The sequence below is a fragment of the Petromyzon marinus genome, chromosome 12 (genome assembly GCF_048934315.1).
Source record: "Petromyzon marinus isolate PM22_M1 ecotype Great Lakes invasive population chromosome 12, UKy_Petmar_22M1.pri1.0, whole genome shotgun sequence".
NCBI classification, from domain to species: domain Eukaryota; kingdom Metazoa; phylum Chordata; class Hyperoartia; order Petromyzontiformes; family Petromyzontidae; genus Petromyzon; species Petromyzon marinus.
Window position 1 is genome coordinate 2,577,147 of NC_133678.1, and position 27,071 is coordinate 2,604,217.

Here is a 27,071-nt window from a genome sequence, read left to right on the forward strand (position 1 = left end):
AAAATATATAACGGGCGTCAGGGTCGGGATCGAATCCACAACCTCCTGCATACCAGGTGACGTAGTTAACATCTCGTCACCATGGCGCCCATCTATCACGTTCAACGAGGAATGACTGTTCATAACATGAGCCGACTCGAGGTGGTCTGATCTGGGGAGGAGGGTTCCTCCACACCCACCCGCAGGATGAGGTCGGGCTGCTGGTGGTCACCGGGTGGAGTTCGATGTCCGTCCTGACCCCCAGAGGCACGCACCCGGAAGCTCAGCTCCCCTCCGTACGATGACAGCTGTGGACGGGCGGGGCAAACGACGGCACATTGCGGCACTGGGCACAAAAGCAACGTCGTTACCGGGGCAGCGTCAGGGTGTATTGGATGCCGCTGGAGCTGTTGACGAACGAGCGGGACTCACCTGGTCGCCCAGGTAGGCGTGCGGCGCTGCCCAGTACAGCTCCAGCTCGGCGTCCACGAGCCGCTTGCTCAGAGTGGCCTCCGCTCTCTGCGCCGTCTCATCGTGCTTCACCTGCACGCTCTCCTCTCCGCCGCCCCCACTGCCCATCAGCAGCCGCCAGCCCGACATGTTTGCGATCTGTAGCACCGGGCAGAATTGCATTCACTACCAAGCTGTGTAGGCTTTTGGGCCAAGTGCTGTTATGTTAGCGAGCGCCTGTTAAGGCTGCCAATGTACGTGTGTGCGCGCATACTTTCGTACTTATGTGCACGCGTGTATGTATGAGTGCATGGGTGAGCGCGTGAGTGCGTGCGTGGATGTGTGTTCGTGCATGAGTGTGTGTTTTTCGTGCCTGAGTGCATAAGTGAATGCGTGAGTGCATGCATGAGTGCGTGCACGAACGTGCATGTGTGAATGCGTGAGTGCGTGAGCGAGTAAGTGCGTGCACGAGTGCGCGCGCGAGTGCGTGTGTGTATTTGTGAGTGTGCATGTCAGCAAGCGTGCGTGAGTGCGTGCGTGAGTGCGTGCGTGAGAGTGCGTGCGTGAGTGTGTGCGTGAGTGTGCGTGCGTGAGTGCGTGTGTGAGTACGTGGATGAGTGCGTGCGTGAGTGTGCGTGAGTGTGTGCGTGAGTGTGCGTGCGTGAGAGTGCGTGCGTGAGAGTGCGTGAGTGTGTGTGCGTGAGAGTGTGCGTGCGTGAGTGTGCGTGCGTGAGAGTGCGTGCGTGAGAGTGCGTGCGTGCGTGAGAGTGCGTGCGTGAGAGTGCGTGCGTGCGTGAGTGTGCGTGCGTGAGAGTGCGTGCATGAGAGTTCGTGCGTGAGCGTGCGTGTGTGCGTGAGAGTGTGTGCGTGAGAGTGTGTGTGTGTGCGTGAGAGTGTGTGCGTGAGCGTGCGTGTGTGCGTGAGAGTGCGTGAGTGTGCATGAGAGTGCGTGAGAGTGTGTGCGTGAGAGTGCGTGAGAGTGCGTGAGAGTGCGTGCGTGAGAGTGCGTGCGTGCGTGAGAGTGCGTGCGTGAGAGTGCGTGCGTGAGAGTGCGTGCGTGCGTGAGTGTGTGTGCGTGAGTGTGTGCGTGAGAGTGTGTGCGTGAGAGTGCGTGCGTGAGAGTGCGTGCGTGAGAGTGTGTGCGTGTGTGTGTGTGCGTGAGTGTGTGTGCGTGAGAGTGCGTGAGAGTGCGTGCGTGAGAGTGTGTGCGTGCGTGAGAGTGTGTGCGTGAGAGTGTGTGTGTGTGCGTGAGAGTGTGTGCGTGAGAGTTCGTGCGTGAGCGTGCGTGTGTGCGTGAGAGTGTGTGCGTGAGAGTGTGTGTGTGTGCGTGAGAATGTGTGCGTGAGAGTGTGTGCATGAGAGTTCGTGCGTGAGCGTGCGTGTGTGCGTGAGAGTGTGTGCGTGAGAGTGTGTGTGTGTGCGTGAGAGTGTGTGCGTGAGAGTGTGTGCATGAGAGTTCGTGCGTGAGCGTGCGTGTGTGCGTGAGAGTATGTGCGTGAGAGTGTGTGTGTGCGTGCCCCTGACCGTGTCTTGGTGCATCTCGGAGCTTGTGCACTCCCCCGTGACTCCGAAGCAGAAGCAGGCCGTGCAGCCCTTGGGGTTTTCCGCGCCGAGGTCGAAGGTCCCGAGGCGGCAAACATCGCAGCGCCGCCCCTCCACGTTCTCCTGGACGCAGGCAGGCGTGGGCGGCAAGATGGCCGACGTGTGAGGTGCGTCACCTCGAGTGCAGCAGTCGCGTTGACTCATCCGTTTTGTTTGGATCACTGAGGTGGCGAATTTCGCTCAACATCGTCTCTAATGACTAATCACTCTTCACATTATCTCCAGCGCGTATCTGAGTCTCTTTGATTTCGATTTTAGTTCCTGTGTGATCCTTTGTGGAATTCCCCCCTTTCCGCTCCTCATATGCCCATGCTACCTTACACTCGAACGTAATGTATACTTTTTGGGGAGATAATGTGGAGAATTCGAACTCTACAAATCAAACAGCCCCGCACACGATATTTCACTCGATCACTTAGCCCTCCTGGGTTAAAATGGCATTCGGCGCAGAACGCGGTTTGTGGCATGCGACAAAGCCACGGCAATGCATTGTGGGAGGAAGTGCCGCACCTTGCAGAGGCACTGGCCCGTGACGGCGTCACATCCGGCGCCGGACACCCCGGCTGCGTCGCAGTCGCACGGGCGACACTCGGGATACCCGAAGAATCCCGGCAGACAGTGCTCACACCGCTGCCCTCCCACGTTCGGTTTGCACCTGCCCAAGGTGCGCACGCACACGGTCACACACGGTCACAAAGAGACAAATATTCCCCATATGGCCTTAACGGACCTTTGGGGAAAGTGTCCATTATCGAACACCTTTGAAAGCCGGCAAGAGGGGTTGGTGTGGCCAGCACCATGCACGCCCTGTCGCCTCCGTCCCCCCCAACGCTGATCTTTACACACCGCACTAGCTACTCAACCAAGTGGAAGTCCAGAACCGGTTCAGATAATCATCACTGGTGTTGGCCGTGAACGGGATGTGGTTTTCGTCGCGTAGTGCGCGAAACAACTCGCCATTCCCGCTGCCCGCTCTTCATCGAAAGCCGATACGAGATCAATTTTAAACGATGAACCTACGCGCTCTCTAACGCCCACCGTACGAACCTGCACTGCCCGGTCTCACGGTCGCACCCGGCCTTGGCCAGGCCTTGATCCTCACACTCGCAGGGGCGGCACCCGGCCAGGGGGTGGAAGCCGAACGTCAGCCGCTGGCACGCCGTGCAGTCCGGCCGCACAGTCCGCGGGGGGCACACGCACTCCCCCGTGCGCTCGTCACACAGCCGCCCGCCACACTTGCACGCTGGGAGGGGATACATTGGAGACACATGTTGACATGCGGAGACTCGTGCTTGACACATGTGTCTCTCTCATGGTAGATACATGAGAGAGACGTGGTTCACATGAGGAGACGCATGGTTGTTGATATGCGGAAACACGTGGTTGACACATGGGAGACAAGTGGTTGACATTAGGAGACACGTGGTTGACATTAGGAGACACGTGGTTGACATTAGGAGACACGTGGTTGACATTAGGAGACACGTGGTTGACATTAGGAGACAAGTGGCTGACATTAGGAGACACGTGGTTGACATTAGAAGACAAGTGGCTGACATTAGGAGACACGTGGTTGACATGCGGGAGACACGTGGTTGACATGCGGGAGACACGTGGGGATGAGTGAAGAGACAGGAGAGGCTCAGAGAGAGCCTCTACCGTGTGAATCTACAGCAACTGCCCGCGACCGCAACGACGATTTTTGGGGCCGCGGTCGAGAATGCTTCGTCGCCCCCAGCATCAGATGAGCTGGGCAAGCCTCGCCGTTCCCGTGGAACCCACCCTCTAAGAGCCGGTCCTCGCCACACAGCACCACCCCCTCCCATCCCCCGTCACGTGTACTCACGGCGGCACTCGGGGAAGCCGTGGTGAGCCGCGGCGCAGCGGTCGCACGAGCGTCCGACGACGCCGGGGCGGCACGGGCACTGCCCGCCGAGGGGGCGGCACGGCCCGGGAAGGGAGCCCGCGGGGTCGCAGCCGCACGGTCGGGCGCCGTCGTCATCCGCCGCCGCCGACAGCGACGACGCCGCCACCCGGCAGAACTCGGGGACGGAGTCTCCGCTGCTGGGGTGGAGGGGGGGGGGTAAAGGTCACCGAGGTGTGGGGGCTTGTGTGATGGCGGCAATGCTGCTTGATGGTACCACAAGAGTATGGCCAATTCTATACGGTGCACGCATATCGATGGAACTCTCACTCGCTCTCTCTCTAACGCTCGCTCTCTCTTTAACGCTCGCTATCTCTCTAACGCTCGCTCTCTCTAACGCTCGCTCTCTCTCTCTAACGCTCGCTCTCTCTCTAACGCTCGCTCTCTTTCTAACGCTCTCTCTACGCGTAGCTGCGTCCTTTCTCAAAAGCATCAGCGATCACGGCCTTCGTTCCATTCAGCTCTGTCCATGATGTTTACTCAAGAGTTGCATCAGATTGTTCAAATGTTTTAAAGTACATAATTCACTGTCTTCCCTGGATTCTTGCGGTACCTATGATTTTCTCAGTGAAAAACACATATTCATATTCTGTATCTTGTGTTCTCATTACATGTCCAAGAAATCTAATCCTGCCTTTCTATAATTAGTCTTATTAATTTTCTTTTTGTACCCTGCTTCTTTCCGTAATGAACGTATTACTCATCTCGTCTGTCCATGAACTCTTTAATGTCCATCGTTAAAAAAACACATTTCTGCTGCTTTTAGTTTGCTCTCTAGGGTCTTTGTAATTATCCACCTTTCACATTCATACACGCGAGATACAGACCTGCATATTTAACAAGGCAGTATTAATTACTTTTCAATATGAATCCCATTATCTGAAATATATCTTCTGCCAATGCGACTCCGCTGTCTATCAACGCGACAACAATACAACTCCGGCTCACCGCATGGAGAAGCCGTGGGCGCCGCAGACGGTGACGAAGTCGCGCGAACGGTCGACGGGCTCCTCCCGCAGCACGGAGGGCGTGAAGAGGTGCTCCGGCACCGCCAGCACGTACGCCTGCAGGCCCGGAAAGCGCCACGATCCACCGCACGCAGCCGTTACAGAATGCAGGGGAACCGAAAATGTATATTCGCACTCAGGGCACACCACATTCAGTATTCCCATCACTACGGCTGTGGTTACAAGCCTCCAATGCCATTTACTGCAGTCTCCTAATGAGCTGGAAAATATTCAGTGAGAAAACAAATATTGTGCTCAGGGCTCGATTGAGGTGAAGAGGGGCCTAAGGCTAATATGGAGGGAAGGGGCCAAATGCATATTGTGTATTGTAAAACTAATTACAAAGCAATTCAGCATATTTAGTTATTTACCTATGTAAAATTAAGAAATGTATTCGACTCAAGGTAAATTCGTCGAGCATAAATCACTCACGACACTAATTTCTTTAAACACATTTTTACCCCGCCTCGAGCTTTAGCCGTGGCAAAGTCACGAATGACATCATCGTAATTCAAAGACAACAAAAATTCCGATGGCCGTGCTATCGTCGCTCAACTGTTACTGCAATTATGGAATGGACGGCCTACAACATATAAGGGCCTTAATATCATTTGGGTTAATCCCATAGCCTTTTGGCTAGCCATCGAACAAAGACGCTCACTTCGTCACGCACTTTCGGATGCGCTTCTGCGGCCGTCTGGAACGCTCTTCCTTCCGATATTAGGAAGCCACTGGAACAATGCACTTTTAAATCATCCAGATTGAAAACGATTTTTTTTTAAACTGATTTGAGTTTTTCATTTGTTTTTCCTTCGATTTAGCACGGTTGGCGACATACGGTGCGAAATAAGTTCAACATACATACACACGTACACAATCCGGGTCTGCTTGCACGTACCAGCCAGAGGGCCTCGCCGGAGGGGTTGGTCAGAGTGATGGACACCTCCTGGCCCTCCCTCAAGTCCACGCCGAGCTGAGACTCGAATGCCACGACGCCGCGGCAGCCGTACGCGTGCGGGCAGAACGTGGCGTTGAAGGAGCCTGCGGTGGAAAGCAGCACACGCAACAAGGTCAAGGGTCACCCCACAGAGAACAACTGTTACCCACATGACCTGGTGCACGTGACAGTATGGGAAAAGCTACCACCGGTTACAGCTGTTCCGGTTAGGCCGGGAGAGTCCCGGTTTCAGAATTTCTGTCCAGGTGTCGCAGAATTTTTGTAATAAGTCAGGATTGTGCCCTCCGGTTCAATATTTATGATGCTTGACCTGTGTTATGGGTGACGGGCAGGGCCACCTGAGCAATGGGTGAGTACACCCGAGTGTTAGGTGGAGCTACAAGAGCAGTGGCCGCCGTTGGTAGAGTGAATGGGGCCTGTGAACAGTAGGAGGGGCTATATAGCTCTTTTTCAGAAGCGACCTGGCTATCACAAATGATAGCTCAACGAACATGGATGAGCATGTGGGAATTTATAGCATCCAAATACTCGAAACGCATGAAAAATCCATGCGACCACGGGGAGAGAGACACGCAAACTCCAAATATACAGGCAGTAGGGTCGAAATCGAACCCACGACCTCCTGTATACCAGGTGAAGTAGTTAACATCTCGCCACCGTGGCACCCCTAGGGTTCACGTGGAAAGACAGCGGGATGTGTGTTACCGCTACCGTGGTAAAGAACGATGTCACGTATATCTCGTGTGCCATGCACGTGTTCAGAGGGCCGTTACCATGCCAGGACCAAGTGCTGGCTTCCAGTGCCACCTTGGTGTGGACGCTGGGCTGCCCCGGCTGGAAGTAGTGAAGCAAGAAGACGTGGCGTCCCGACTTCTCCACCCGCACGATCATGCGGACCTGGTTCTGCACACGACACCCCAACATGGACGTTGCTTCTCCGGCACGATGACACTGCATCGATGCTCGCAGTGCTGGAGCCCAGCATTAGAACAAGACGCACATTTTAAAGCAAGCTCGCCGTTCGGTAACCGTTAAGCAATGCTTTGCGTATTCCTCATTGGATGGCAACTAACAAGCCTATGCCCAGGTGAGTTATCCAAGAAATGGCACCATACGTAACTAACCGGGAGAGGCGGTGTTTGTCACGGGGCTACGCACCTCCTCCCCTTCGAGCAGGGCGAGCTCAGCGCTGCTGCCCTCGGCGAGGGTCTTGGGGTTCCGGGGTTGAGGCCTTGGTCCAAACGCCGCGGCGCCGCTCGCGCCCCCGCCGGGCTTCTCCACCGAGTCGCGCGTCGGCACGAGCCGCACGGAGGCGGCGGGGAACAGGAACTCGGACGCGAGGCACTCGTGGCTGTGGGAGGCGGGTGATCGCCGACGGATCGAACACAGATTATAATGCTACTGAGTGGGTACGGACTGATCCCGAACTGGCACGACGATGTACAGGCCACGGGTGAAAACACAGGTGCGGAAGTGAATACAAATTTGCTGGCAAACAAACAAACCATGGGCAGATATTGAATAGAAATTTGCAATGATGAGCAAAATTGCACGATTAAAGCGAATGAAATGGATCGATTACGAATGAAAGTACGGCTCGAATGCTTTGATGATACTGACCCGGTGGGTGAGTAGGTGCCATGATGGGACACACAGTGCACCCTGGGCTCCAGCAGGGCCGCACTGAACCTGTGCACGGGTATCAGGTACACCTTGTGCTGTGGACGGCAGCAGCAGCAGCACCCATGTCAGAGGTTTACACGGAGCACAACATTTGCGAACGAGGTCCCATGTGCAGGTACCACGTGGGGTTCCACGTGGGGCCCCACGTGGGGTCTCACGTGGGGTGCTCTGTGCTGGGAGGGAGGGTAGTGTGGACCATGTGTGGCAGCAGCAGCAGCAGCAGGAAGCACTGACCAGCAGGAAGTTGAGGCCACTGCCCGTGAGGTGCAGCTCGGCCTGCTCAGGGAGGTCATACGAGGCCACGCCGCCGGACGGGTCCAGGGCGACAGCGCGGCAGAGGAAGCTGCGGGAGAAAGGAGATGGCCCGAGTTCACACGAAGATTAGCACCTGTATGTATGTTCGTATGTTCAACTTCTTTCGTGCCGTACGTAGCCAACCATGCTAATAAGAGATGTGGGGGAAGGTCAACAAAACTAAACACAAAAAGCAGTTCTAAAGAAATGAGTTTTCAATGTAGATGATCTAAAAGTGCGTAGCTCCAGTAGCTTCCTAATATCGGAAGAGCATTCCAGATGGCCGCAGAAGGATGACTGGTTGGCTACGTACGCTGCGAAAGAAATTCAACATACATACGATGAATGTGTAATTGGCGATCGCTTTGAATAAAAGCCCTCCATCAGATAGGGCTATTGCCCAAAACAGAGGATTATAATCCGTCATCAGGAAGATTCAAAACATAAAGAGGCAAACTTGTGAAAACCTCACGATGGATGGTCCTTCCACGCTTACGTTGCACTCACTCCACCCGTGCCCGTTGGTGCTTACGTACGGACGAGTGGACGTGCACACAAGGCGAGAGCAGTCGCTCTCCAGCAACAACGCAGGGCATTGGAGCGACGCTCAAAACACCGAGCGGAGCGCCGGGCGGCTAAAAACGCAGCATGTTGACGCAGCGGGGGAGTGCAGATTGTCTCACTCAGTGACCCCAAAAATACCTGAACAAAAAACCTGTCCCGTGCCCTCCTGCCAGACAGCCTTCGACACTTCGCATGACCTCAAAAGGCACCTGGCCCGGCACAACAAGCGTTTGTCGTCGTTGTTGTCGCGCCCGCGTGCAACGCGCTCGCACCTGTAGTTGCATGGCAGGATCTGCACACTGGCCCTGAGCGACTGCTGTACCCCGCCAGCGTCGCGCACGGACACACGCGCCTCCTGCACGGACTCGGACTCCGCCTCGCTCGCGTACTCCAGCAGCAGCGAGTAGCGGCCGGCCACCGGAGCCCGCACGGCCAGGTAGAGCGATTGCTGGAGAGGGGGTGGCGCATTGAGAACTTTCAGCGGTGCGGCGATCGCAGCTTTTCATTGTAACGTCAAAGCCAGGCGGCGCAAAGTGTTTGGCTGTCGAATGAGGTGTTTGCTCTCGGACGTCCATTTGAGACCCAAACATCGCACCTCCTGGCTTTGACGTTCCTCCTCTTCGAAGGCACCGATGTAACCAACAACCGCAACAGAACATCGACAGGCCGACGCACACATCCTCGTCATGAATGGAAAATTAAAAACAACACTGTGGCCATGCAGCCCAAACTATGGACCATATGGTAAACCACTGTAGTCTGTACTCCTTCGACGGAGGAAGAATAGAAAAACCATATGAACCCTCTCCTGAAGGCCTCTCATGGTGAGCAGGAGTCGACATTCGCTCCTGAGCATATGAGAGGCAGAGGGGAGGGTGGGAGTGGCGAGATTTTATCTCCCTCGCCCGGTATGCAGGAGGTCGTGGGGTTCGATCCCGACCCTGACGCCTGCTGCTGTATATTTGGAGTTTGCGTGTCTCTCTCTCCCCGTGGTCGCGTGGATTTTTCTCCGAGTCCTCCGGTTTTTCCCTCCGTGTTTAGAATCAACGCGCGTTTAGAGTATTTGGTTGATATAAATTTCCGCATGATAAGCCACTACGTTGAGCTATTATTTTGTGGCCAGGTCGCTTCTGAAAAAGAGCGACATAGCTCAGTGGGCCTTACCTGCAAACTAAATAAATAAAAGTTACGTTTTTTGGGGGGGGGGGGGGGGGGGGAAAGACGCTCGTACTCCAAAGTGACCGCGAGGCCGTACAGACAAGCGCTTCACCTGCTTGTGGCTGACGTCGGCCATGACGGGGTGCCTGTGTGTGGCCTTGCGGCCCTGGCTGGGCGAGCGATGGGTGCTGGCGCCGTGGTACGTGCCCTCGATGCCCCGCATGCCGGCGAACCCCTCCAGTGGCAGGTACAGGTAATGGAGACACCTGGGGGCGACGGGGAGGCGGTGCGTCAAGCGGGAAGCACAAATGGAAATATAACGACTGCGACGGGTGTTTTTGTTTTTCATTCATTCAGTCGTTGCCATGTAGGCATGGCGCCGCCCCTGTGGTCGCCGAGGATCAAACAAATCACTCGAGACACCGGTGTATGGCAGCGAATGCTGTGGCAAGAGGTCACACGTCGACCATGCGCGATTAATGAATAAATGTGTCATTGCACGCCCGTGATCATATCACCCGGAATGTGCACCGATCTTACAAGATCTCGGAAGCTAAGCAGGCTTGGGCCTGGGTAGTGTTAGAATGGGCGGGTGACCACCGTGCATGCCTGCTGGTTAAAGGCGGCTGTGGGGCTGTGCTAATGCGGTGGGCAACAGAGGGCCGTGCAGAAAATAACATTGTACTGTACTTCTATGCTCCCCGCCTTTACCAGTCCGCACTGATCGGTGTGGCGAACTATGGTCAAGTAACCACCATTACCAGAGCGGAATTGCGGCGGTCCTCAGCCAGCAGTGGATTGACAGAAGAGCCGTACAGCTACGTGTAGTGTCAATCTCAAACAGCACCTGCACACATCGATCAGTTTGCTTCAGTGACGCCGAGGGTCACGTTTAAGGCACATTGGCCAAACGCGGGCGGCCGTGGTCGCGAGGCATTCGCAGCGATGGAAAAATACAAAAGTGGCCTCACAGCTGAGCGCGCTGGGCGGCGGTCGGACTGACGGAGCAGGGGTCAGAGGCCGCCTGCCGGAGGACCGGCGACTCGGCGAGGGCGCCGGCACTGGGCAGCAGCAGCGAGTGGTCCTGCGCGCACGGGGGGAGAGAGAGAGGGGGCCCGAGGAGGGAGGGGGGGCGTCGCAGTGCAATGAGCGTAGACGCCACGGGTGTAAACCCTGCGGCGGCGGCTGCTGTCTTTCATCGTCTGTGGATATTGCAACTCGCAACTGCTGTGCAAGAAGAGCCCTCAGTCGCTTTTAATAAAGTGACGGAGAAAAAGGCAAAGCTTCTCCCGTTTAGCCGAGAAGGACTGTTGGGGCAAGTGCTGTTTGCGAGCACCTTTGCAGGCCGGCACACGTGGGGGAGGGTGGCCAGCACCACGCCCGGCAGCCTTAGTCTCACCAGTACTGATGTTTACACACCGCACCAGAGACTCATTTTAGGCTGAGTCGACCTTGGAGCGACCCAGGACTGGTTCTTTTAATCGTCACTGTTGTTGGCCGCGAGCAGGAATTGAAACTGCCGCTACACTACCGCTACACTACCGTGGCTTCGCAATAATAAAGCAATGAGCAAATCCACATACGTACATAGTTTCATTATGAGGGTGTTTCAACATGCAAAGAGGTTTGAAACATTAAGTAAACCATGGTAAAAAAAACAATTACGTTGTGAATGGGGCATGATCCTGGCACTCAAGTGCAATATTTAATTTCCTCACATTTTTCCTCGACATGAAAGAGGTATCATGTGGTCAGAGATGGTGATTCCCTTGCGAGACTGCACATTAGAAGTGCAGGGAGTTGTCTGTTTTTGTCCTGAACTATGATTACACGATGCAACACAATTTTTGTTCCTGGGTTGTAAGTGTTATTTCGTAATTGCTTATGCCTTAAAAGTACAGAACATGGATATTATTCCCCACAAACTTTGCTTTTGTGACCTGGACAGTGATATTTTTTATTTTACCTATTTTCAATGAGACAACGGGCGAATTTGTGTCTTTTCGTTCATGTAAAGTCGGAAAAAAAAGAATCAAAATTAACATATATTTATACTAAAGTAATAAAAAAATTACTATAAAAGATATAGCCATTTTCTATACTTTTGAGGCATAAGCAATTAAAAAATTACACATACTACCCAGGAACAAAACATGTTTTGTTACACAGCGTTATCTTTCATGGCTGCAAACAACAATCATCACTTGAAGCTAACTTTTTGATGCTGACAACAGCAAGTCAACCTCTTCCCATTCCAATGACGGTCTTCAGGTCGGAAGACGTACCGAGACTCCCACAAGGCCATTCGTGAGGGCGTGTGGCACAGTTTGGCGCGAGCTATCGTAGAGTGCGATCGTGCCGCTACGGTTCTCTGCGGTGTGTACAGTGTCTTTAAAAACAACGCGCTGCGATGCCTGCGCGTCCCTGTGATTCAGCAGTGGATGGGACAACCCACCCTGCAACTTGCAGACGTCCCGGAATGGGAAACCGTTTAAGTGGATTGTGCGGCTCGAAAATTCTGGACTAACCAACAGCAGCAGCGGCGACGAGGTTGAGTGCGATGATGGTGATGACGCAGACGAGGGGAACGACACGTGGACGGAGAGAGTCCACGAGCCGGGGCGTAGCACGATGGCTTCCGTGATGGAGCGACCGGGCCCCATGCCGGCAGCAAACACCACGGCCTTCTCCTGCTGCACCGCCGAGCCTGCTGGAAACAGGCCGCAAGGCGTTGCACTCCACCAGGAACGTCTACGGTCTTTGACTTAACTCACCCTGCTGTGTCGCCACTATGCGGGTAAAAATGCATTTTCCGTGGGACGAAATGCAACGTTGCCTTCGAGTCGCGAGTAACTTCGACAAATAATCCCAATCTTTCATGCTAACCTATGAGGTACAGCATGGATGTGTGTGCACGTGCGTGGTGTCGGGCTGGTTGGAGGGACGCTTAGAACAACGAGCGGAGCACCGGGTGGCTAAAACACAGCAAGTTGGCACAGAAGGGGGCACAGGTGGTGCATCAGTCATCTCAGTCAGTCACAGGCATGGCACCTGGGTCTGCCCGTGACCTCTTGCCAGTGGGCATTCGACACTTCACGCGGCCTTAAAGTGCACATAGCCTGGCACAAGCGCCGTAGCGGCAACGGGTCGTTGTTGTTGTTGTTGGACGTGCAGACGCACCTTGCGGCCCACGCGGTGTGACCGTCACCCTGCCCATCACGGGCACGTCCAGCGTGCTCACGTAGCTCAGCGCCACGACGTACAGATCCAGGGTGGAGGGACCCAGCTCCACGTCCACCTGCACCACTTCCTGTTCAACAGAGAGAAGGTGAAGTCAAGTTAGGATCACACAGCCCCCACCGTCCCCCATTTTCATGATCCTCCATGGGCTCATTCCGGTCTACCTCTGTCATCTCACTCCACGCCCTTCCCGTGTCACTGTGTGGTCCAGCAGCCACTGTGCATTCGATGAATTTTTCTCCGTGGGAGGTCTCACTCGAATACCTGCGACTGTAAATGAGGCTACATCATCACCACCATACTGGGATCCCTCCCAATCGCATTCCATATCGATTTCAAGATTGCGCTCGCGATTTTCAAGGTCTTTCTTGAACTCGCCCCTTATTTACCTCTCCCCTCACATCTCACTCTACTCCCCTCCACGCACTCTTCGACCTCTCCCCAGCAACCAAGGCTGTCCATTAAAGCGACCAGTTCATTTTTTGTCAGTGGGAGGTCTCCAAATTCTCTTCTGCTGCCCCTGCTGTCTGAAATTCCCCTCCCCCAGCTATTGGTGTCGTCGATTCCCTACCTCTGTCAAACACCAGGCTCAAGACCGGTTGGCTACATACGGTGCAATAGAAGTTCAACATACATACATGACCTTTTTGTTTTATTCCTCTGCCTCTGACCGACCACCCCACCCTCCACAAGAAATGCGGTAGCTTTTTCCCCTCACCGTGCCCCACAGGAAAACCGTCGCACCTGAAGAGGCGACATCTTCACGTATCCTCGCCCGCTGAAGTTGGCGAACTCCGCCCCGTCGAAGCCGAAGCGCGGGGGGTCCCCCGCGGGCGTTCGTCCGTCCTCCAGCTCCACACGCAGCCGCTCCAGCCCGGGAAAGTAGTAGCCCTGGCGAGGACTGAGACACATAGGCCACGTCGCACCGGGACCGAGGGGTCAGCAACTGTAACGTTATAAACTGTACATCGCTAAACTTTTCTTTTTTACCGGGTAAGGCCAAACTGAGCTATACAGCTCTTTTTAAGAAGCGACCTGGCTATCAAAAATGATATGACTACGAAGTGGCTTATCATCACGTGGACATTTATAGCAGCTAAATACTCTAAACCCATGTTTAAAAAAATCCACGTGACCACGGGGAGAGACACGCAAATATACAGCAGGTGTCAGGGTCGGGATCAAACCCACGACCTCCTGCATACCAGGTGAGGTAGTTAACATCTCACTCCTCCGATATTAGAAAGCCACTGGAACTATGCACTTTTTTCAAAATAGATAAAAACATTTTTTTTATTTCGAACTGCGTTTTGTGTTTTATTTTGTTGCCCTTCCCCTGCACCTCCGATTATCACGGTTGGCTATGTACAGTGCGAAAGAAGTTCAACATACAAACATACTTGTACATCTGCCTGCGATTGGATTGGGAGTTGCCAACCCAGGTAACCCACTAGCAGTGATATCTGCCAATATTTGGGCAGCTACATTGTTCACATTGGAGCACGGTGCGGCAACTCATGCCGGCGGACGAATGCCGGCAGCATCGGTTGCACCGTGGCCTTCAAGGGGACGAACTCTCCGGACAAGAGTCCGTTCGGGGCATTGACCCCAGGGCGGGCGCCGTGGAGGGTCCGAACTCACCTGGAGCACGAGCGTCCGCTCACGCCCTTCTTGCACCTGCAAGCGCCCGTGCCGGCGTCACAGCCGGAACCTAGCGATCCGCCCATGTCACAGCCGCACGCTGTGACGCAGGGATGCAGACACGAGCGTGTTAAGTGTTGGTCACAACGGTAATGTGTCATCATTTAACAGCCCTCTGTGAGATCCGCTGCTGGATGAAGGCCTCCCCAGTCATCCTGCGATGCAACAATCTGACCAGCTCCTGCGCATGGGCCAAATTCACCGCTCCATCTCGGCGTCTGACATCCACTTGGATCGGTTCCCTCCTTTGACTGCCCATACATCGTTGTGCTTACCTATCGGCTGTCGTCCCTCCTAATGTCGTGTCCTGCCCAGGCCCAGTTACGTTTATTAACGGCATGAATGATGCTTTCAACCTATGACAATACCACGTAAAAGGTGATTCATAGATCGCAAACGGCGTGACTGTGCCTTCCAACCGGCCCTGTTGTACACTGCCAACTCGCAAGGGTCCATGCAGCCTTACAGGCCGTAGTGCCATAAGTGAGCACCTCCTTAGGCGAACACAGCACAAGAGGCTGGTGTGGCCAACACCATGCCTGAGCGCCTTAGTCTTCCTGCGGTAACGTTTGCACGACTGGGTAGGCACCCATTTAATTCGGAGACATGCTGAGAAACTGGTGGGGGGGGCAAGCGTTGTTAGCGAGCACCTATTTATGCCAGCAAAGCGCAAAACGGGGTGGCGTAGTGAGCACCACATAGGCTGCCCTATGTCCAACGTCTAAGTCAGTGTCGACGCTCAGACACTGCACCAGGTAAGGCCAAGCTCAGAAGAGGTTCAGTGACCACTTGGCAATGAAAAAACAACACTGAGTGGATTTACAAAGCATCCGTGATGGCAATCTCAAGACGCTGCACGATCGATTAAGATATTTCAAAGGGGATTTCTGTTAAAAAAATATTTCGTTCTCGGGAGGCGACTGCGGCAGCGACACACACCTTGGCAGCCCAGGTAGCTGGAGGCCTTCAGAGCAAAGAAGCCATCCTGGCACTGGCCACACGTGCGGGAATCAGCGTGGGGCTTGCAGGGGCACTGTCCCGTCTCCTGCCGCAGACACACAAGCGCAGCATTCGCAATCCAACCCGGCGAGCTCCATCGCCATCGTCACCACTTCTTATTTAGAGCCTTTGAGGCCCAGGCAGGGTCAGATTTAGGGATCTTTGCCTCCTCTGGGGGAATGCCAGAGCACACTCTAATGAGGGTGGAGCTGGGCTCGATTCATGCCCGCAGTGGTGGAAAGTGTACGTGATTAGGGAAGGGCTAATCCATCCATGGGACAACATGTATCAGTCACTGCATCGTAGTTGCATTGACAACAAATACATCACAGCGAAGGTTTATTCTGGGCTTGAGTGGAAACAGTTTTAGTCCCCCTCCCCCAGGGAAAATCTCTTGAAAACTTGAATATTCGACGTCAACACCGACACTTATTATTGCGCCTCTAAGTTTTCAGGTCACGCAACGATTTGTGTTTCGCCAAATTTGCACGCGTTACAAATTGTTGTATTATTATAATTGTTGGCACCCTAGTTAATGCCCACTTGTAGGCACGGTGCTATGTTCACCTTGTGCCGCAGCGGAACGGCTGCCATCGTGGGAGTCCCCGAGGTGAAAAGAACTGCACTCTGAGACGTTGCTACATTATGGGGGCTATATTAATTCAAGTATTATTTGCGAGCTCTGCCCAAAAGATGGGAGTGCTGCGTGTTTATCTATTTTTATGCGTAACAGCTTTTCACTTTTGGCAGTACGCATTTCATAATGGGTCTTGTCGAGGACTAGTCCTGGATTGTCGTTGGTGGAAGTGAGCTGGGCAGCACTGTTACGTAGCCATTTCATTTCGTAGCGATTCTGTAGTTTTCGTGAGAACATGAAAAGTGATTTATTAAATTTTATACCTACGTGACTTTACCGAAAGAACCAAAGAGTATGAGAAGTGATCTCGAATGCACGGAAAGACAGACGTAACATTTCCCCCCCGGCATCGAAAAACGTAGCCCACGTTTCACATTTTATAATAACGTTTAGTTTTATATAGCATCGTTCGTGCAAATCGCATCTCACAATTTGCTGAGGAACCACAGACACGAGCTGGAAGGCAGCAGCCACCACGCAATGAGCAGGCTCCAACCATTGCCCAAGCTCTGCACTCCTCTCTGTTTTAAGATATTTTCAGTTAATGAATGAGTGTTCATAGATGTGGGAGAAACCCGGAGTTACCCGGAGAAAACCCAGGCATGCGAGGGGGAAACTATCCCACGCAGAAAGGACGGATGATATTTGTCCACACTTTGCTGGACTGCCTTCTCCTGATAAGCCAGAGTACGACATCTCCTTGACGCGCTACGGGGACGGGAGTTTCGCAAAATTTGCGCGATCCACCAACCCCCTGCTGCCTCCACAGTGCTGGACTACAGGGCGCGTGCTGCACAGCCACCATCGGCAGGCTCATTCAACAAACAACGTTCCACTGTTGATCGAGCGAGACCGAGCTGAGCAGACGTGGAGCGACGGGTGACCAACCTGTGTGCACTCAGCGAGCCCACTCAGCGTGCCCTCCCTGTCGCACTGGCAGCCTGCGGTGAAGTGGGACACGCACACACACACAACACACACACAACACGTACAACACACAACACACACAACGCAAGTTGGATTTAGAAATAAACTTAAATATGGCGACATCCCAAGTCGCGCGCTTCTAGGGCAGTGTTCTTCACGAATGTTCAGAGGGGGTCACTTCCGCCAATAAAACATCATCAGTCCGAGGGCCGCCACACATTTCAAACCATTGGGTTTGTGACAGCAGCACGATGATGAATGGGGGGGGGGGGGGGGTGCTGTCACGTGTTGTGTATTGTCGGGGACCACACGTCAGGGGCCTCACTAACGGACACCAGGGGCCGCCAGTGGCCCGCGGGCCTTGCAACGAAGAACGCTGCTCTAGAGAGTTTGGCGAGCGCTTTTTCCGTCCGGATGGAAACACGCCCAGAGACAGACGGACAGACAATCGGTTGCCGTCTCAATAGAAGAGGAAGGACTTGAGCCTGGACTTGAATAGGGAAAGTGTCTCAGCAGTGCGGATGGCCAGAGGAAGGGAGTGGAAGTAGCAACGGAGAAGGAGTGACCTCACATTAACCGAAGGTCGACGAGCTTTGATAGGGAGCTCGAGCGGAGATACCGCGAATGGGAGTAGCGTGAGATGAGAGAGGAGAGGTAGGCTGGCGTGAGTTAACGGAGGATTTTGAAGACGGTGAGGGCAATCTTCTAGTTGACCTGGAGCCATTTGAAGGATACGAGGACTTCGGTGATTTGGTCTCATTTAGGGGCGCAGGCGAGAAGTTGGCCACAGTCATTCTGGGTGATTTGGAGTTGCTCGGTGAGTGATTTGGGAAAGCCATGGAGGAGAGGTGCAGTAGTTGAGTCAGTTGGCATGGGTCCTGGTGCAAGGAATACAAAATTGGGGCCTCCTGTCCAAATCTCCCAATCTTCGTAGCCTGGCACCCGTGCTCCTCCGGCCCAGGATCCGCGGTGCAGTTACACCGCCTGCACACTCGACAGCCAGGCCACTGAGTCGAGCCGAGATGCAATGATGGCAATGGATAAGGGTCCTGTGCACTTGATTCAAGCCCTCTAGGCCCATGCGATGCGGGGTGAGACGCACTTCTGCAGCCCTGGGGGTGGCTCTCGCGCAGGTCCCAGTGGAGGGGCTTGCAGACGCCGCAGCTGGCTCCCTGCACGTTCTCGCGGCACTGACACCCGGCCTGCGACAGCAACACCACATGCACAGTCCTCTGTAGCAGCAGCAGCAGTAGCAGCAGCAGCAGCAGCAGCGGCAGCAGCAGGGGCAGCGGCAGCAGCCGCATCACATTGCTGCGTGCGTATGTGTGTCTACTAATAAGATACCTGTCTTAAAGTGTAACTTGTCATTTGTCATCAAATGTCTCAGTTTGTCTTGGAGCACCACGGCGTAAAGTGTGATCTCTAACTACAAGTCATTGACCTCTTTGACCTCTGCTCTAGAGAAAGACAACCACCCAAAATGTCAGCTTACTCTCTCCATAAATATATTTGCATCATTAGGCGGTGTTATAGACAAACGTGCAAAGTCTTTTGTTTTATCATGCTTGCATACCACTTGCACCATAGTGACTTAAATGTTTTGTGTGATTTAACGTATGTGTGTGTATGTATGTGAAGCAATTCATTATTGGAAAAGGTCAATCTCATCACCTTGGCTGAAGCAATCTACACACACACGTGCCGTGGGGCTTTTCAGTGCAGAAAATTCCCAGTGCAGTCCATAATGTTCTACTGAACGTGTACGAACCAATGTTTTAGTGCACGTTGAAAAATAAACAATCTATCCATGTAGAGGTTTTCACGGCTCCGTGTATGAGAAATGTTCTTAAAAGCTACTCTTTCGGGTTAGCCGTGGCGAGCGCCGCTCATTTCTCCTTCGCGACGTTTCGCATGCAGCCATGGCCAACCCCAAAACGATGCGTGAGCTGAACTCCTGGCCGAGCGTACGCAGGATGCCGACTCACCTGGGCCGACTGCGAGCCGCTTCTTGAGCCAGCAGGGTCACAGTAGAGCACTGCCAAGGACAAAACCACACACGGCTGAGCAGACCAAACGCTGCGGACAGAGTGTCAGAATCATTATTTATCCTGGAGGAATCCAAGGAGCAGCGATGGACACACGGGCAGATGAGCCAATGCAAGACGACGTCGATTGATACGGCACGTGACTGTGACCGCCACAGAAACAGTGGGCCACGTTCATTTCATGGAGAGGGGGGCAGTCAAGCATGGACAGAGAAAAGACGAATGGAAATTTCTTGAGCCTGGACTTGAGCAGGGGGCAAGACGCCAACAGCACAGATGAATGGCGCAAAGGAGTTTCAGATTACGGGGGCGGCAGATGGAGACGGACACACCGGAGAACACGACACGGTGGAAAACGCATGAGGAATACAAAATTATAGGCAGATGAACACACGCACGCACGCGCCCAAAAATGAAAAACACAAGCAACGCGCACGCGGACGCGGACTCACCCTGGCAAGCGGGGAAACCGTAGGCGCCCGAAGCGCAGGCGTCGCAGCGCCGCCCCGAGACTCCCGCGCGGCAGCTGCAGGCGCCCGACACCGCGTCGCACTCTCCGGAGAAGGAGCCGCGCACGTCACAGTCGCACGCTGTCGCACGCACACGCGGGGGACACGCACGCACGGCATGAGGGCACCACGACGCGCTGCGCGGAGGAAAACGCTGCGCGGGTACGTTCATTCGTTTGTTCTTTAAGAGCACTTTCACTTCTCGAAGCACCGGTATCGTTGGTACAAGATTCGAACGTCGTAAGGCGATTTTAACCCTCGACTTTCAAGGAGCAAAAATGTATCTATAGCTCTGGGTCAATCAACTGCTGTATTGGGCATCTGCATGGCATGCGGGTCACAGGGGTTATGTTGACCATGCTTCATCATGCTCGTCAGTGTGGGTTGGCAAAGACGTGCACCGTAGAAGTACAGCACAATGACGGATTTTCTGTACTGCCTTCTGCTGCCCTCGATGCCTGCGAACCCTGGTATGGTTGTAATCCATGAATGAGATGGGCAAGAGGGGGGGGGGAGTTTTCTAAAAGTGTGAGCGGAAATGTGAGCGACATAGCTGTATAATGAGTAATCGTAGGGAGGGCATGTTTCGTGATAAGTGAATGCGTGGGAAAAAGAAGAATTGATCAGTGAGTGCTTAACAGAAGAATTAAATAAGTGGATGAACGAAGTGGGTGGGTGGGTGAGCGTGAGATCATGAGTAGGAGAGCGAGTGCATCACTTGGTGTAAATCCACGGGGAGTCGGAGAGTCGGAGAGAGATTTGGGTGTGAGAGTTGGCGAATGCGGAGTTAGTCGGCAAAAGAGTGAGCAGGCAGGTGAAGAACTGAATAGGTGAGTTAATGAGCCGGCGAGAGGATGAGCAAGTGCATGCAGAGAGGAATTAGTGGTGAGGAAATGTGTCGAGATGGTAGGGCGTGAGGAGGCAGCTGAGCAACAGAAGAGTTGAGTGAACGGGCAGGTGAGTTAGCAGATATGTGGGAGCGTTGGTAGCCAGGAAATGAGTAGATTAAGTGAGTTCGTGACTGGGGAAGTGAGTTAGTAGGTGAGTGATTGGGGGTACGAAAAAAATGGTTGGTTGGTTGGTTGACAATTTAGAAGTCAAGGAGAGAGCGTAGACAAAGTATTAAGCAGGCGAGCGGATGGCTTGCCGGGAGCTTGAGTTAGCGGGCACGGGGCGTGAGAATTAACGGTCGTTGGGTAGTTGAGCGGGCAGGTGAGTCACAAAGCGGGCGAGTGTGTGCGCGTGTGGGTAGACGGGCAGCCTGAGCGAGCAGCTTCGGGCGCCGGGCTTCGTCCGTACGCATGCAGCTGGGGAAGGCGTAGAAGCCGAGGGCGCACGCCTCGCAGCGCAGGCCCACGAAGTTGGGACGACACCGGCACTGGCCCTGGCCGCTGCAGTCCTCGGCCACCGCCCCGAACGGGTCGCACGCGCAACCTGCAACGCGCGGGGTGGGTGGGGGGGGGGGAGTCACGGCGCATGCTCCGCTGGGATGGGTCCGGGCAAAAACGCGGCCGCAGCAACGGTGCAGCTGCAACGGCGCGGGAGCGAGAGAAACGGGTCTCCTGTCGTCGTGCCAGAGAATGACCGCGGAATACGATGCCAAAGAACTACTTCTGAAGTCACTTGAAATAGATCTCTTTACCCGAACGAAGCTGCACACCTTGAATATGCCCCGCAAAGAGTGTTCATCACATGTAAATGAATGGCCATATTAAGTTTTTCATAAATAAAAATGTTGTATTCGCTCAACTAAAATCGGTTTCTTTGAAACTCTAACAGGAAGCAGTGTAACATCGCTCCATGAAAGAGAATGACTTCTGGAAATGAAATTACAGAACTGCTTCTGAAGTCCCTTCAACTACCTCTTAGAGTCCCTGCAATTGCCTCTGAGAGCCCCTGCAATTGGATCTTAAGAGTCCCTGCAGTTACCTCTTATTGACATGAGTGGTGCACATTCGCACAGGCCCTAGAATAGAGGCCTTTATCACATGGCAGAATATGCTGAAGTGAAAAAGAAAAACTAAAATTCAACGCGATTATTTTTTGTGCAAGTCAATAGTGACTGGGCTGATGCGATCAATTCGCGACACTTGATGGCCTGGTAGAGTCACGGGTGGCTGAAATCCGATTTCAGCCTCAGCAACGCCTGGCCAGTGCCCTGACTGCCTAGCCACCTAACCACTTCACAGTGCGGCGTGTCAACGTCAATTCTTGTAAATGTGGGAACAAGCACCACGTGAGGAGACAGGTTTGAGTCCTATGAAGCAGAGGTAGCAATAGGACATTCGACACACACAGAAGTGTCAAAAAGCGACCTTGAATTAATAAATATTTCACTAAGCGTGTACAGACACATCCCAAAGTGTGTTTGTTTCTGAAGGGATAATGTCAATGTTCAACTATAACCGTCCACCCACCACGCACCTCCGATTAGCACGGTGCTTACGCATGGTGCGATAGAAGTTCAACATACATGTGCATACATACGCCCAAACAAAGAACCAATGAAATTAAGTTTTCGCGTGGATAAATATGCCACTTGAATTTATATTTTAAAGAACCGTATTGTTGGAATGTGAACAACAATTTCAGACCATGATACTGTCAGATATTTCGCTGGAGATTACAACCAGCATCATTAGACGTTAACAGAAGCCAAAATAAACTCATTATGAATGACAATATTGGTCGTGAAAGCCTTCGTATATAATGAGTGGCAGCGAGAACTGGCTCGCTAGGCTATCACCCATTCCTCATTCATTCAATCCGTCCATCATCATTCACTGTCATCAATTTCGCTTTCACCGAATTCACGCATCACAGATTCGCCCCCCATTGCTGCCTGTCGTCTATTTAATTCACCTCATCTCCGCCCATTACATTCATATATTGCACCGTTGTTAATTCCTTGTAAAGCGCCTTGGTTAAGGTGCTTTATAAATTTAGTTATCCGATAAGATATGGCATAACGGCAGCTGTTAATATGAACCGTGGCTTAGGGGGGGACTATGGTGGGGTCTCTGGACAGATGACGGCGGTGTGCTATTAATACACGGGGCTTCAGAGCCCGACACGGGAGATGAGTAACGCTCAGTGAGCTCACCTCGCCCCCCCCCCCCCCCCCGTCTATCTCCCGCCACCACCACCTGATCCGCTTCATCGCCCAGGTCCAGATAAACAAGCGGCCGTGGGCGATGAAAGAAAAATCCCACATTCTGACCAGCAAGTATAACATTTGCCTTCAAGATGTATCCGCAAGCATTTGCTTAAACGTCTCGTTGGCTGAGACGGCAGGCAGTCACTCGTGATGAAACTGGGTCCTTATGTGTGGTGAGTGGATGGACTCAGTCCAATCGCCAATGATCATACTAAACAATAATACTACAAATTTTGATTTAAAGCTTTCGTGACTGCAGTGATTCATATTCTTGGTTCTTTCGGTAAAGTCACGGGACTTTACCGAAAGAACCAAGAATATAATAATACTACACTTCTATTTTCACGTTAGTTGGCTAAATTCCATGCTCTGACTTTTCAAAATACCCGTTTGACTGTCGTGCGACAAGTATGACTCTCGGCGGTGGAGTGGGTGAGAAAGAACTGCCCCTTGCTGTGTTGAGACCAGTGGTCACTTGATAGGGAACTCAGAAGTAGCTCTGCATTATCCGTTTCCATGGGCCATTCTTTAACATCATGGGTTGCCCTGCTCTGCCGGACATTCGAATGGAGTATTTTTCTCATGACGTGACACCGACAGCCAAGTTGGGATGACATTGGGGAAAAATATATATTTTTTTAAACTGAGATCAAACTGTGGAAATAAAAACATTATTCCAAAAAGGGCATGCCTTTAACACTGTCAGAATTTTTCAATAGAACTTTAAAGCAGTTTTCTTTCAAATAAATATTGCAGTGTTTTAAACAAGTAACGGTCATTATTTTAAATCGGGAACTTTCGTGTTACACCGCTTGGCCTGGCAGTGACTAGCTTGCGTGGTCTTACATCCTGGCTTCGTGAGCCACACCGTTGGACATACCGAGGCATTGTGGGAAGGAGTGGCGGAGGGGACCGCACTGGTCACATGACTCCCCGTCAAACTCGGGGCGGCACAGGCAGCGTCCAGTGGAGTCACACACCTCGGCCACGGTGCCCACCGTGCTGCACTGGCACACTACGCGTGCACACACATACACACACGGGTTCACACATGAATACATGCAAGCGCAGGTTATGCATACTATGCACACACATGGGAGCTTCAAAAAACACAAAGCCTTAACAGACTGTTGGGGCAATTGCTGTTAGCGAGCACCTATGAAGGCCTGCATGGCACACGATGGGATGGGTGACCAACACCACGCCCGACCGCCTTTGTCTCCCCATTGGCGATGTTTTTACACACCACACCAGGTACTCATTTGAGTTTGAGTCAACCTAGGAGAGGCCCAGGACCAGTTCAGATTATCCTCACTGGTGTTGTGCGTGAGTGGGAACCGAAGTTGGGTCGCCGGGTTTGTAGCGCAGCACGCTAACCGCTGCACCACCGCTCCCCACCACTACACAACACAACCACACACACACGTAGACCGACACTGGAAAAGTTAAAAACAATCGAGTTTCAAGATTGTTTTGTTTAACCAGGAAGAGAGAACTCAAGAGAGCAGGATAGAGTCTCATTTGAAAGGGTGACTTGGGTCACCAAAATAGCAAGAGCAATTCTAATGAATTGAAGTACACCTGCTGAAACAAAATGGTACTGGAAAAAAAATTAAATCCATGACTTCCAGAGCTGAAAATGCTTTATCGATTTCATAAAACCTTTTACCGACTGCACACCTGGGGAAGGGGAGGATTGCTGGGACAGAAGTCCGCAAAGAGGAAGGCACGGCTCAAGATGTGCGGCATGAAGAAGGAGCACCGGGCAGGGAGGGGAGGAGGGCCATAATGTCAGGGATGAGAGTTGTGATGATGAGAGGGGAGGGAAAGGGAGCGAGAGAGAAGGAACGAGCGAGCAGAAGTGAGCTGCACGGAAGATGAGCGGTGTCTGTTTTCACAGGGGCCGGGGATTAGGTGGGGATACAAAGTTAGAGCAGCCACACACAGAAGTTGCGTGATTCGCTGGACGCTCGAGCTGATCTGGATATATATAGATGCATACACTGAGACGGACCCTTCCTTATTTATCATCGTCGCTAAGTCCCGCACGAGTGAGGGCATCAGGAGGTGTGCGCACGCCACGTACTCTGGCAGAGAGGGAATCCAAAGTATCCTCCAGCGCAGCGCTCGCAGCGCGCCCCCTCGAACCCCGTGTGGCACCGGCAGCGGCCGCTGCTCGCATCCACGTGGCTGGAGGTGGCACCGGGGCCCCTGCACTCGGGGACTACACACAGAGAGACACGCAGACGTGGGCGAGTGGGTTGGGTGGGTGAGCGAGTGGGCGAGCGGTGGACATTAGAGACAGCTGCAAAAAGGGACCTCGTGAGTGTCCACGCGCTCTCGCTCGGCCGCGGCGAACGAGAGCGCCGTCGTACCTCTGTGCGGCTTGTTCGGTAGCCGCCTCTGTGGAGTCATCCCCACGGAGGGCTCCATGCCTGCACGGAGAATGAAACACATCGGCGTTCGGTGGGCACGAATGCTACTCACTGCAGAAGTAACAACAACCACAACTCGATACATTTCGTGAGTAAAGAAGTGCAAGAGTGGAGTTTTAGAGGACGTCATCTCGTTGTGCTGCTTGGTACATAACAATATTATCGCTAATGGACACTTGTTAGGACAATACGTACACGCTGGATAGAGTTTCATTACCCACGAAGCATATGACTTTCCTGAACTCGTTTCATCAGTATCTGGGTTAATCCTCCAGCGTGCCAACATTCAAACGTCACTGCATTCTTACGCCCAGAGCGACCGTGCACCGCCAGCTGCCGTGAGGGTGCGCCTACCTCTGTGTGGGGCATTAGGCAGCCGTCTCTGTGGGGTCATCTGCACCGAGGGCTCCACGGCTGAAAAGGAAAACAAAAACAAAGGGAGGTAGGGATTGAAGGGAGAAAGGAAGGAGCGTCAACCTGCGTTTTGTGTCACTCATGCGGACGCGTGACGAGAGCAGGGGCCCGGTGTTGTGACACAGAGGGCAGGAGGTCAGCTATGGTGAAGTATTGTATGAAGAAATAAAAACCTATTCATAACAAAGGTTTTGTGGTTACATCTATTTAAGACTGGAAGCAGGTGGATTGCGTCACTTTTCTGGCAAATCGCCCCCATAATGCTGGATGTAATTACCAGCGAAACGTCAAAACGCGATCTAACCCCGAAACCTTCATCATGAATAATATTGGTCGCGAAAGCCCACGTGTTAAACTAAATAAAAACCTCTCTCGTTTTTGTTTTATCATTCAACGCACCCTCGATATGTTTGTTCTCAAAAATACGAGGTAGTAATCTGTAAACACGTGTCCTTGTCTGAAGAGGAAGTTTGTTATTTGGCCCTTCATCCTCTCAATTTTTCAAATGTATCCCAACACTGAACAACATCACTCAATTGAGATTACGCACAGCAGCAGTACCGCTGCCTACAGTAAAAACGTGGCAGGACCCTCGTGAAAAAGTCTTGAGATTCAGTGAGGCTTTCCCAGGTGGACAAAGCGTAATTGTAACAACGATAATAAACTGCAAGTGTGGTGGAACGATTACCACACAGCGCCGTGAATCTGGTTACCTGAGTTAAATTTATGCTCGTGGCTGCCATTGGTGGCGAGTGATACCCATTCACAAGCCCACACTGACCAGCATCGTGAAATGTGGCTGAACAACTCCCATGAATTGCATGGTGTGGGGAGACCTTCATCCAGCAGTGGATTAACAAATGGCTATAGATTACTAACTATTGACTATATTTAGTCACATGTACTGTACTCAGGGATGGTTACACAATTTAGAAAGTGTATAAAATATATGGTGACTCAGGGGTCAGAGTACTGAGCCTGCACCCCTGAGATAATGGATTTAAATCCAGGTTTCAGCCACATTCATGTGGGTTCTCAAGTGTGGAGAGTGATCATCTCAATATCCATCTTCTTGGTTTTTTCGGTAAAGTCACGTAGAATGGAAATAAAAGAATAAAAATAAAACATAATAAAAAAGAATGTTTTATTTTTATTATTTTATTTCCATTCTACGTGACTTTACCGAAAGAACCAAGAAGATGAATCCATGCAGTCATGAAAGCTTTAAATCGAAATTCATCTCAATATTGTCACAAATATATAAAACAAATTCAGTGGGTGGGAATTTTACTCGGGTCACTGGGTCCCCTGCGCACACACTCACACATAGACACTCTTAAAAATAGCTATGAACTATTTTTATTTTACCAGCTAAAGCCCACTGAGCT

General features: G+C 52.6%; 1 protein-coding gene across 1 annotated transcript in view; it reads right to left on the minus strand.

Moving 5' to 3' along the window:
- LOC116941690 (laminin subunit alpha-5-like) overlaps positions 1-27,071 on the minus strand; it is a 98,107-nt gene that overhangs the window by 39,774 nt on the left and 31,262 nt on the right. Inside the window, exons 13-41 of the mRNA XM_076066701.1 lie at positions 25,624-25,683; positions 25,210-25,269; positions 24,921-25,058; positions 23,715-23,849; positions 20,977-21,111; positions 19,621-19,758; positions 19,109-19,158; positions 18,226-18,325; positions 17,085-17,137; positions 15,500-15,605; positions 14,501-14,600; positions 13,604-13,760; positions 12,800-12,929; positions 12,148-12,326; positions 10,591-10,703; positions 9,732-9,885; positions 8,734-8,909; positions 7,838-7,946; positions 7,541-7,638; positions 7,079-7,271; positions 6,694-6,823; positions 5,861-6,003; positions 4,904-5,019; positions 3,878-4,092; positions 3,079-3,340; positions 2,542-2,686; positions 1,954-2,094; positions 412-588; positions 180-287 (exon numbers count right to left, since the gene is read on the minus strand). Of these exons, the coding sequence (XP_075922816.1) occupies positions 180-287; positions 412-588; positions 1,954-2,094; positions 2,542-2,686; positions 3,079-3,340; positions 3,878-4,092; positions 4,904-5,019; positions 5,861-6,003; positions 6,694-6,823; positions 7,079-7,271; positions 7,541-7,638; positions 7,838-7,946; positions 8,734-8,909; positions 9,732-9,885; positions 10,591-10,703; positions 12,148-12,326; positions 12,800-12,929; positions 13,604-13,760; positions 14,501-14,600; positions 15,500-15,605; positions 17,085-17,137; positions 18,226-18,325; positions 19,109-19,158; positions 19,621-19,758; positions 20,977-21,111; positions 23,715-23,849; positions 24,921-25,058; positions 25,210-25,269; positions 25,624-25,683 (3,821 nt within the window). The remainder of the gene's footprint in view (positions 1-179; positions 288-411; positions 589-1,953; positions 2,095-2,541; positions 2,687-3,078; positions 3,341-3,877; positions 4,093-4,903; positions 5,020-5,860; positions 6,004-6,693; positions 6,824-7,078; positions 7,272-7,540; positions 7,639-7,837; positions 7,947-8,733; positions 8,910-9,731; positions 9,886-10,590; positions 10,704-12,147; positions 12,327-12,799; positions 12,930-13,603; positions 13,761-14,500; positions 14,601-15,499; positions 15,606-17,084; positions 17,138-18,225; positions 18,326-19,108; positions 19,159-19,620; positions 19,759-20,976; positions 21,112-23,714; positions 23,850-24,920; positions 25,059-25,209; positions 25,270-25,623; positions 25,684-27,071) is intronic.